General features: G+C 41.9%; 2 protein-coding genes across 4 annotated transcripts in view; both read left to right on the forward strand.

Moving 5' to 3' along the window:
- Positions 1–4032, forward strand: LOC118409243 (polyamine-modulated factor 1-like; the record flags this gene model as incomplete). Its single annotated transcript, XM_035810111.1, is given in 5 exon segments — positions 1–21; positions 1002–1107; positions 1632–1735; positions 2048–2246; positions 2699–4032. Coding segments are annotated over 5 exon segments (499 nt in total), but the record flags the coding sequence as incomplete, so codon positions are not given.
- Positions 4033–7134: 3102 nt separating this feature from the next.
- LOC118409242 (zinc finger protein 525-like) overlaps positions 7135–12447 on the forward strand; it is a 16202-nt gene continuing 10889 nt past the window's right edge. The window contains exons 1-2 of one of the 3 annotated variants that reach the window (XM_035810107.1): positions 7135–7281; positions 9063–10698. In XM_035810107.1, the coding sequence (XP_035666000.1) occupies positions 9065–9925 (861 nt within the window). In that variant the 5' untranslated portion in view covers positions 7135–7281; positions 9063–9064 and the 3' untranslated portion in view covers positions 9926–10698. Of the gene's footprint in view, positions 7282–7412; positions 7500–9062; positions 10699–12447 lie in introns of those variants that run through there. The other 2 variants (XM_035810109.1, XM_035810110.1) reach the window with 2 other exon arrangements.

Here is a 12447-nt window from a genome sequence, read left to right on the forward strand (position 1 = left end):
GAAGTGTATCCATGCTGGACGGTATGTTTAAATTTATGATAGGGTGGGTATGCTAACATAGGGGGATTACCCCAATTGTGCAGACAAAGTACCATCAATGGATATGTCTATATATTGAACCCCCCCTGTGTGATCAACCCCCCGCGGGTGAAGAGACGAAACGCGCTGGGGGCCGTATATATCTTCCTCCGACCCGCACCAAACATGTTGACTTTGGGGGAGAAACTTGTGGGTAGTCGAAAAGGTAGACGTGTGGGGGGATAATTTGGAAGTAGTAAAAGAGGGGAGATGCTCGACGGTTGTTCAAAATGGCGCGTGAGAGGCGGTAGTAGGAGAGGAGAGCTGGTTCGGGGACGTCCTGGTTCTCTCAGTTCGTTCGAGATCTGGAGTTCTTACTCTGGTTCTCGCAAGATCTCGCGGTGTTCATCATGTGGTTTGCCCACAATTCCCCCGTATGACGTCATCTCGTCATACGCCCATGTTAGAAGACAAGAAGCCCAATCAATGATATTTGTTCAGGCTCTTAAAGTGCCTGATGGCACATTGGGCAGCAAGCTCTTTCCCATATTATGTGCGCTACATACCACGTCTAAAACAATGCCGTTGTTACGTCCCTTCCAAAAGATAGGTGGCAGCCCCAACTGGGATTGAACCGGCATCTCCCAGTTGCCCAACTGTGTGGTTCCTACAGGGACATCCTAATCAATGATGTAGATGGGTTTATTCTCTTTCTAAGTACAACTGATGTATATGTCAAGCCATATAAAGAAACATGGTCATCAATAATTAACCTCAATCTTAATGCATTACTTCCAACAAGCTTATTTTAGCCTTACCCTTGTATTCTTTATTAATATGAAGCAAATACAGAGTTCTTGGGATTAATGTTATGCATATTGTATGTGCACATACTCAAGTACCTGTAGTATCAGAATGCTTAGCTGATTCTCCCTGATGTAACCTGACCTTGCAGACCAGTTATTAAAATCCTTTCATTCCAGGTTTAGCACGTTTGCCAAGAGCTACAAGTTTGCCTACAAGCAGAATCCCAAAGCCTTGCAGAGCATCGTACAGCAACATGTGGAACATCTGCAAGACAGTGTTGAAGTATGTTTCACTCTTCTGACAATAATTATTGCTGTGTGTCTGCCACCCTGTCTGCCATAGAAATTTATTTCATTTGTTCTTAAGTGTTCTTGTTCTGGACATGTCGAAATCCAGCAAGAGGATGACATGCAAACGAGAGTTTTTGGAGAATAACCTAAATTCTATTCTGACCGTGTTTCCTACCTGGAACTGTACTGTACTGTCTTTGAACGTCCAGTTAAGCATAATTTTTCTAATTCCAAGAACCAACGAACTGAATTTGGTGTAGCCTTACTGTTACCCTATTCAATGTTCCATTAGAAACTCTCTAGGTCTGCTAGAAGATTTTTTTCATGTTTTTACATCTCTACATTAGTATGAAGGTCCTAGAAGCTAGCTTTTATTGTATAGTATTACAGCAGCACATATTACTATTCATTCAATTACATGCAAGTATTTGCCCAAAGTTGTTCACATTTTATTGTAACATTATGCCATCAAGGAAAGGTTGATACATGTATCTGTAGTGTGCTTTTTTGTTACAGGCTGAGATCCAGCTGGTCCTATCTGAAGAAAAGATTCCAGATTTGTTCCAAAAATTGGAAACTGTTCTGAACGACTCTGCAATGGAGGAGGATACTACTGCATGGTAAGGGGATGTATGGACATGTACTGTATGGCAAACCCTGCAAAGAATCATGTTACACTACTACAGTATAGACGATAAATACTTTTGCAGAGTAGGTTTTGCCCTAGGTACTCCAGTATACTGTAAATGCATTAAAGTTTGCAGGGATTTACTTTCACGGTAGCGGGAAAATGGAGTGTTTGCCCCCTTGCAGCTCATTTTGGAACTGCAGGTATATATTTGTTTGAGAGACAGGAATGCTGAACAGATTTTAGTTTCTCTGTAGAAATGTCACTATCTCACAGACTGTGTTGACTCTCTGTGATGAAACAGGCGCCCCTCTGGAGATCCTGAGAAGGACTTGCGCAGCCACACCATGGCCATCAAACTGAAAGAGCGGGAAGAACTCCAGAGAAGACTGGAGGCACATGAAAACGAGACGACTCGCCTTCAGAAGTTTGTGCTACAAGCCAGGCAGAAGTTACTCCACACACAACAGAAACTTCAGGCTAAAATGGAGACTTTTGAAAAGGTAAGAAAAACAGGAGCATTTCATGTAGACAAACTAATAACACAAAGTCAAACCTGCCCTACACAACCACTGAAGGGCCTGAGCAAAAATGGTTCTTGAGGACAGATGGTTGCACGCATTAGATGCCTTTATACTGGGGATCAGATCCTCTGACTTGAATTCTTGAAAACTCTGCACTGTGAAAGGTGGATGCCCCCGGATGCCCTACAATAGTCGTGCCTATATCACTTACCACGACTCACCAAGAAATTTGGACCTCCTATAATAGAATCCTATCTAAAAGCCTGATAAAAAGTGTATTGTAGATACACTGTATAGCCAAGTCCTAATGTGTCCCTAGAACATGTAATGTAACTGGGCTCACAGTTATGATGTGCATGCATGTTTGTTGCATCTGATTGTTGTTGCTGTCTGACAGGTTTTAAGATGTACTGTTTGCTCTGTGTTTCTAGGCTGCTGCTGCATGTGACACCTGCCCGATGGAGCACGTCAGTACTCTCACAAAGGATATACAGTTGTAACAACAGTACGTCTGATGGTCGTCTGATACTCCACTACAGCTGATGTTTCCAAAATACATTTTTTTTTGTGCTAATGGCCCCAATAATGCCAAGAAAATTCTTGGGAATGCCTGTAGGAAAACATAAGAATTTGAGCATGTATTGGGGATCCTCAATCCCCTTCTGATGGAGTGGCAAAAGAGGAGAAGAAGTAGTAAGCAAAACATTTCTGTTTTAACTAAAGCATACCGAGTATAGGCAGGACAATATTACAAGGAGGCCAGGATACACAAGTTTGCCATACCTGTAATTACTAGTTATCATACAGATTAACACAGAGTTCTTTTGTCAGATGTTTGCAATGATTTAAATTAAAGGATTCTCTATGGTGAATTCAGTTTTTTAGGAGCCACCCACACATGATGTAGACTTTTTGATTCATCATGAGACCAACATGGCAATGATGTAAGTTTGGTGATGACAAAGTGGATCATTCATTTCAAGCCATATCTATTTGTGATTTGACCATTGTTACTTACTTTGGCATACACCTGTGGTCTATTGGGTGTGAGATCAAAAGCTCACAGGATTAATTCCTGAATACACTGGGCCAGACATGTCCCCTGGAAAGGCAGTTTACACAACCTTTCTCACTCCACCAAGGTGTCAATAGCTAACTGGCTTTGATTTGTGTGATAGAAGAAGAGGGTTGAGCTCTGCCTTCTACTACTTTGCCCAACTTAATTTAGAAAAGGTGCATAAGCAACCAATGGCCTGTACAAGGCTCTGGGACTGATATCTTTTACTCAGACTGCTTCTGTATTTGGACTTGTTCTTGACATGCATAGATTCTGACTAAGCAGAATTGTAAATATTTTTGCAGTTATTTTATACACTTGAACATGTAGCAGGAAACCTTTGCTAACACCTTTATACATAATCATCATTATTGTCATTTAACAAATACCAGTAGTAGTTATTGAAAATTAACTTAGGTTAGGATTCCGACACTGCCTTATATATATATATAAATGTACTTGTTAATACGGAGGTGAGCAGAGCAGTCAGGACTTCATCCAGTGCTAAATATTTATCTGTCCTCTTGGATTGATGGTGTCTGTCAATTGCCAACCAGCTAGGAAATAACTGTCACAGGAGATCAAATGATCAAAATCTTTGTTAGTTCCTAGCAATGAAATTCCACCCAAGACTGGCACCAGTGCTGGAGCCTTCCTTTCAATATATTAAGCTGAAGTAAAATAGACATTTGCACAATTTATATTAAACTGAGTGGTGGTTTATTTTTTGTGTGTGTGGTGTGTTTGATATGTGTGAGAGGTTATTATTAATAGTGTCTATTTTTAAAGTCTAGCCATCTTGCATTAAATTTGTAGTCTGCAGAGGATGTCATCCAAAAAATTTACTTGCTTTGCCCAAATGCAAACTTTGCAACTATTGTTAAACTAATGCAGAGGGTCTGCATGCCGTCTCCCATGGCGTGTATCATTTTCTTAATTCACTGTTAATCGTAGCCAGCCCGCTCTTATTGAGCGTCAAGCATTTTCAATAGTTTACATGCGAAGCTTAGGCTACAGGAAGAAAATTTCATGGATGACAAAGTGTACATTGATTTTGGGGGTAGGGGTAATTTGTAAGGGTTTTCACCCATTTCTATATTGGTAAATACCTATTTACAGCATCTAGGACATCATTGTGATAGAACTGACACGTATAACGTTAACGTTACAGTTTTTCCCTACCCACGTTACATTTGGAGTCTACAGAGGATGTCATCCATAAGATTTACTTGCTGTGGCTAATAATACTGTAAATGCATTTAAGTTCGCGGGGATTTAATTTCGCGGTAGCGGGAAAAAGAACTTTTCGCGGTGGTTTTATTTTCGCAGTATCACCATAGACTGTAGTCTAATACCATAGTAGAAAAATGTTCGCGGTGGTTTTAAGTTCGCGATGAAGTGGTCACCGCGAAAACCGCGAACATTAATCCACCGCGAACATTTTTGCATTTACAGTATCCTGAATTCGTTGACAAGCTGACATGAAGCATTTGCAACTATGTGTTTTATTGTAACTTATATCAGGGGAAAACTATGACTAAATGGTAAGATTTGTAGGAGTGAACATCGACAAATTACACACATTGAGCACTAAATTTGTTTATTTATGTCTGAACCACCATGCAGGTGGTATTGAAGCGCCAGCTAGTAATTCATAATTGTACTGCACTTCTGCAAATAACTGCAATTCATTAGAATGTCGCCATATGGCAGTGCGTGCCATAGCATCCTGACGTTTTAGCAATTTAGGTGATGGTCAATGTATTCCGTGTTGGGGTACAGAAAATGGGGTACCGGTACAGAAAATTCCGGTCCGGACCTGAACCTGGACCTGATTAATTATGTGAAAAGTTGTCAATGGACGATAACGTTACTCAAAACAATGGTCATTTTGCTACAAAGGAGTCTGCTTTGTATACTAGTAGTACATGTATTCGACTCACACTGGCGTTTTTAAAATCCTACAAGGCTACCTGGCTCTGCACGATTGACTGTAAAAGTTGGTAAATTGACTATAGACTCTACTCTGCTTTGTTGTTGTTTTTGCCTCGACCCGTAAGCCCTAAAACGTATGAATGCCTGATCATACAATCTGTTCATTTTCCAATCGGTCCAACATCCGGTCACCCATTTTTTTCTGGACCGGTCCAATGTCATGAGGAAAACCGGTTTTGTAAACCCTACCGGTACCCACCCCTAATTCCGTGAATGACAACATAACATTAGCCTGGGTACCATCCGAAAAGCAGTTCGCTCCGGCGTTCATTATATACTATAAACAGTCGCTTCTAGCTCTGACATTCATTATACACTATATACAGTCGCTTCTCTGTGTTAGCAGAAGCGAACATAGGAGCGAACTACTATCCGGATGGTACCCAGGCTAACATAACATAACTTGAAGCATAAGTTACGTTTGTTTCCACCGTCTTACTGGCCATCTGTGTGATATTCCTACCAGGAAGTTTACAGATAATGGACTAGAACTAGAACTAGAAGCTCGCACCAAAAGCTTTCTTTCCTGAAAATTTAAAAGTCAATGTGGAGTTTTCAAGTTGGAGCCAAGATTTTGTTGTTGACTTTGGGCCATTGAACTAGGCTCACCTCTTTCTCTGAACCTCTCGTTTGTTCCTCTGCGTTTGTTCTTTGTGTTACATTCGAATTTCGAACATACACAAGCTGTCGCTTTGGAGACTACGTTGGTGACGTCACAGACACGTTCTGTTGATATCTCCACGTTCCATGTTTGTGTCTATCTACTGTTCGAAGCCTTTGAGGCAGCAGCTTTCAACAGCGAAAAGCTGAGTTCTAGACAACACTATGCTTCGACAAATGGTTGGAAAAGCTACCTAACGTCGACGAAATGGATTAACATGATTACTAGAATGCTCGATACAAGTTCGTGTCAAGTTCTGATCTCTTCAATCAGGCGAAGTTTCACCTTTTTTGCCCGTCAGGTTGACATTGGATCAGTGTGTTTCTAAGGCTGTCATTTAACGTTACAGGACAACCCATCAACAACATTATCTCTATGACCTCAGGTCATAGAGATAATGTTGTTGATGAGTTAGGCAGATCATGACATGATTTATAAAACGGAGGAGCGACAAATGACCAAACATGAATAGGACATCTGTTCGGTATCGTCAAGCCCCAGTTCACTGCAATTCTTCATCACCTTACATTTGGTCAACAATTCTAAGTTCCTACAAATAACTTATTGCTATAACGTTACATGAATGTTACAGTCAGAATTAAGGTTAGGCATTGATGTTAGGTTTAGAGTCTGAGTTAGGGACAGAGATAGATCCCTATGACAACGAAACATTTTGGCATCCTTCCAAGTTCCAAGCAAGTTGCAACAAGGAGGTTCTATAAACTTCCTTGGTTGTAAGAATGGGATGTAAGAATAGTTGACACCAGGGGCTTTCATCATCTTTTATCAGAAGGAGAGAGAACGAATTATTTTCCTTTGATTGCGCGTTGGTACGCCCGATCCCTCGATCTCGGAAGTTAAGCAACGCGCGCTCCGGACAGTGCTTGAATGCGGGACCAACCAAGGACGTCCGGATTGCTGTAGCCTCACGAAGCTTTCCACGAAATCGTCTTCCGGGAGGGACGTAAAACTAAAACGGGGGTCCCGTGCTCGAGGAGGTGCCTCGACCACGTTAAACAGCCTCATTACTCAACACATTGGGTACCTACTGGCTGGCAAAATACACCAGATATCATTATTATTATTATTTGATAAAAGCTCTTTGGTTGCCACTTGCGCTGTGTTGTTGTGACCCCGTGATTAAATGGATCATCGGGTATTTCAACTTTAACCTTTGATCCCTGGTCAAACATGGTTACTTTCAGCCATCTTGGGGCGAAACACTTCTGATTTTGCCTTTCGGAAGCGACTTAAACGCAATTTAGCGTCACAGTCGGTATCTGATATCGCAAAACTAACAGGTAAGATATTTCGCTGTTAATTTGCCCGTGCTAAGGGAATAGGTAACCTGGTAATATGCAAAATTATGACGAAAAAATTATGCTGTGGTTATGACGATATGATTGTATGTCTCCAGATTTAATATACTGATAACGTTAGAACACAAGATTATCAGAAGATTATGTAATCAAGTAGGTAACGTTATAACGTTGTGCAGATAGGATCAAGCCCTCAGAAGGTGAGCCTCACCACCATAATTTATGTCTGCTAGGTTGCTTGGTTGACTGAAATTTATATACGGGTCTGCCTAAACACCACAAACGACCACAAACGACTCTAATATGCAGTGTAGTATATTGGACAACGACCTTGTGTATGCTCTGGAGACATTGCTTATATAAATATATTTATGAATTTAAAAAACGCAGCAAGTCCTACGTATTCACCTGTTATTTTGAGTTAGTCCGGTTTCAAGATCAAAGCAATTCTTGGCCACCATGTTGGATCGTGCTTGCTTGCATTTGAGGCTGAAAAACACTTAGTATACAAGTTTTATAAGTTGACAATGATAGAATTGCGGTATGCTATAATCTATGAACCAACAGCTTCCATAGTTTTATTGCCCTGTCGTATATGGAGCTGAGGAAATTATCGAAATTCCCCATGCAGACTCCTCGCACGGACGATCCAACATGGCGGCCAAGAATTCCTTTGATCTTAAAACCAGCGGACTAACTCGAAATAGCGCAGGAGTTGTTGCCTTTTTTAAATTCATAAATGTACATTGTCCCTACTGCGTCACACAAGGTCGATGGCCCCATATAAACTGCTTATTAGAGTCATTTGTGGTCGTTTGTGGTGTTTAGGCAGACTGCGAATGTACTGCTGAAATTAGCTAAGGCCCTGTTGATTTGATTATATGGATGACATCCGCGCTCGCACCAATTTTCAGCCATTTCCAAAAAAAAAAAAGTTTTCGACCACACAATAAATTGTGCAAAGCAGCTGTAAACTGAGCACAAATATTCCGTTCTGTTGTAGCATTTTTCATGTACTCTACTATCCTTCATGGGGGGTTCAAATTAGGTTCATGGATCCAACTGGGTGTGTGCAGGACATGCATTGTGGGTGTGTCAAAGGTAAAAGCCCCTGAGAGAATGGCTGGGTTTACACACTCATTTTGGATTGGACACGGAGTTGACTTAGCCAGAGTCAACTCAGGAGTGTTATGTTGACACACAGGGCCACAAAGTGACTTGGGATTCCTGTGACAGTTTTGATTTTGACTTCCTTGTTCAGAATGGACTGGACTTAAATTTGAACTTGTTGTCTTCCAGACACTGAGTCTCTTCAGTAGCCTGGGATCTACCATCTCTCAACTATCATGGACACAACTGTTAGCTAGCCAACATTTACAGAAAAGCACAAAAAAGTGAATGACTGCTTTCTGATGCTTCTGAAAATGGTGCTAGCATAACATGAAATGGCACTTGCACCTACTCTGAGTCAACTTTGTGGATTTACAAAAATTAAAACGTGACTAGCAAAACCCCACCCTCCCCATCTCTGCTGAGGAAAATTTTTAAGTTACTCAAGTCATCCTCTTGGCATTGTTATGCAAATCAACCAAAAAAGTCTGGACAAGACAAGAACTGTGTCCAGAGGGCCTTCACCTTTAAAGTTTGACATATTACCCACAGTGCATGTTGCTGCTTATGTGTATTTAAGACAATGAACCCATCATACTAGTACTGAAAAACATTGCCTGCCACTCTGTATGCATTATGTTGTATGGATATAGGGATGGAACAGCCTAGCTGTGTGTTTCCTGTTGGACTGCCCATCAGATATCATGGCGAAGAGGAAAGTGACAGAACAGGACAAGAACGGATAGCGGCAAAACAGCAGGAAGAGAAAACTAGCAGTGTGGCCTCTATCCCGCCTGACAAAGAAGCCTGGTCACATGCATCTGTACAGGCGCCTACAGAACAGCTGTACATGTATCAGGGTGCAACCAAAAGTACCATGGATGCACCATGTGTATGTCAGCACTGTGGGTACAGGACATATAAAAACTCTCGGCTATCTGAACACATGAGAAAGCATACTCATGAGAAACCTTACAAGTGTGATAGGTGTGAATTTTGTACACATTGGAAGAAGAACCTTACACAACACATGGCTAGGCATAATGGTGAGAAACCCTACATGTGTGGGGAGTGTGGGTACAGGACGGTCGATGGCTCTAGCCTACGCAGACACATGAGAAAACACACAGGAGAAAAACCGTACTTGTGTGGAGAGTGTGGATTTATGACAGCAGACAGTTCCAGTTTATCTGCTCATGCAAAACAGCATACTGGTGAAAAACCTTTTAAGTGCCCCCAATGTGACTATTCTGCATTACTAAAAAGCCATTTAGATCGACACATGCTTAAACACACGGGTGAGAAACCCTACATGTGTGGGGAGTGCGGGTACAGGTTTAGTGACAGGTCTAGCCTGGCTAGGCACATGAAAAGACATACAGGTGAACAGCCCCACAAATGTAGCCTGTGTGATTATTCTGCCATTCAGAAATGCAATCTGGACAAACATATGGTGAAACACATTGGTGAGAAATCAGTTTATGAATGGCCAAATGACCAACCTCTCACAATATAGAGGAGAATGTTCTTCATTCACATCCTTGTAGTGCCTAGTGGCACATAGGGTAGCAAGTTTCCTTGCTGTTTCAGTGGATGCGTATTTTTACAGGAAGGGGTTGCTAGGTTACCCATTTAATGTGCTCCAGGACCTCATCTTAGAGGCCTTATAACGGATCAAACCAAAGTCTTCCAGTTACCAATTGGAGCCAGGAGATCAACAGTGAGGCCCTTATGTTGTAAATTTATAGTTTTGAACGTGCCCAGTGTTCCTGATGAATTGAGGACTAACACATGGTACAACACATGAAGGAGAAACCTTGATGTCCCTCATGGAACCTTCTTCAGTGGAACGTAGAGAAACAGTAGGCGAATGTGAAGGTTGGGTACTTGTAGAAATACAATTGACCTAACTTTTTACAGAAACAGAGCAGCTTTTACTGGTAAGCTAGTGCAATATATTAAAGATACAAGAATATAAATCAGTAAAAGTTTGCTGTCGTGACACGGACATTTATTGTTTTTGTGTATTATTTCCAGCATGATGCTGTATTACTATTGTAGAATACTGAGATGAAATATTTGCACATAAGACGCCCTATAGTTATGTATTAGTGACTTATTGCTGTGACCAACAATCGTGAAAGTACATTGTATGCACTTACTGGGCTAAACCTGTAGTTTGGATAAGCCATAAGCATAATATTTGATGCAATGTGCATATTGTATATATTTATTTCTTGCAAATTAAATAGCTTTGCACACGAGGGGTAACCCAGAGTGCCAGGAATTTCACCCCAGCAATTTCATGATGAGGTATGATTCCATGATAACGATACACATAACGAGCAAACGATGTTGCCAGCAACCACAGTTTGTCTCTCTAATGAGATCACGTCACATATGTCACGTTTGTACCTACATGCAATCAATACTGTTCTCTCCAGACTAGTCTGCATGCCTACGTCATTCTCTTGTTTTTATGCTCATGAACTACGTGGGAGGATTGCGAGACGAAACAGGACTTGATGAGCAACTTGCAAAGAGAGATCATAAAACTCAGGCTGAACTTCGCCTGTTGACTGTTCGCCTGTTGACTCCTTGTTCATCCACACGTCAGAATGGAATCATAGGTATTTCTCTCGACAACGCTGTTACTTTAGCGGTTAGTAATGTCTCTTTTGATCACAAATAATACGGACTACAATTCTGTATCTTTATAGCCGGTATAACCACCGTTCGGCGTTACACACCAGCTTCGCAGGCACGCGTGCCGGCAGCAGCTGGTTATATTACACCGAACGATCCGTCACACCAATTTTTTGCACATCTATCTGCAAGCGTTCTTTAAAACTACCCAGAGAAGATGCCCCTACTGTACTTGGTGATAACAAATTCCACTCTACGATAGTTCTGTTATGGCAAATAATTGTATTGTTAGATCACCACAAAAGAACGACCAGGAACCATCCTCGGAAGCGACATCACCTCTTCCGTAAGTGACTTTACTAAGGTCGCAGTTGGGTAAAAATGTACAATAAATGTCTTCATTCATTCTGTAATATCCAAAGATCCCACTGCAAACTAGAATGTTAACTCCGAAGCATGTCTGCAAGAAATGAGATTTTAGAAACTGAAACAGACTCAAACGACTGATTTGTTATTTGAATGTTGTTACTACAGGTACTGATGTAACAGTGGTGTTCAAGGACTGCTAAACCGAAGACGCCTAACGGCTTAAGCCTTTTGGCCGAACGGTTTGCACGTTCGATTTGTGATCCGGCTGTCCGGGTTCGGCGCGGGTTCGAATCCCGGGAGTCGGGGTGTTGTTTCTTTCTGTTCTTACTCGCCCCTCTGGTTGTTTCACTGGTTCCCACGCCGGCCCTGTGAGTAACAGGCTAGTATGTGCCACACAGGGATGTCGATCTCGGAGATTCGAGGACGAATCTTGAAAAAGAAAAGGGGGAGTAGTGTAACAGTGGTGTTCAAGGACTGCTAAACCGAAGACGCCTAACGGCTTAAGCCTTTTGGCCGAACGGTTTGCACGTTCGATTTGTGATCCGGCTGCCCGGGTTCGGCGCGGGTTCGAATCCCGGGAGTCGGGGTGTTGTTTCTTTCTGTTCTTACTCGCCCCTCTGGTTGTTTCACTGACTTGAAATCACATTGCTGTCATAGATCTTATCAACTGCAGACCAATTAAAACGTTGTAGACCTATCGAAGCGACCGTTCCTTCAACATAAACTAAAGCATTTCAAACCAACCCCGCAGAGCACGCACGGCGATCTTAGGTCCACGGCGTCAGAATGATTAGGAAATGCTTCATGTTCTTCATTTTCATGCAGCTTATATCAAGTACAGAATTGGGTGAGTCGTTTCCAACTAGTTGGTATGTTGAAAATGATTTCGAAATTGACATTGACAGCCCACATTCCAACATAACCAGTCTACCAGCCAGTCCCACACGCAAAGTAACCAAGGGATGCTCTAGAGTTACCTGCAGCATGCAGCTGCGCTGCCGTCTGGCGCTCCCTTCGAAACAT

The sequence above is a fragment of the Branchiostoma floridae genome, chromosome 2, assembly GCF_000003815.2.
Source record: "Branchiostoma floridae strain S238N-H82 chromosome 2, Bfl_VNyyK, whole genome shotgun sequence".
NCBI lineage: Eukaryota > Metazoa > Chordata > Leptocardii > Amphioxiformes > Branchiostomatidae > Branchiostoma > Branchiostoma floridae.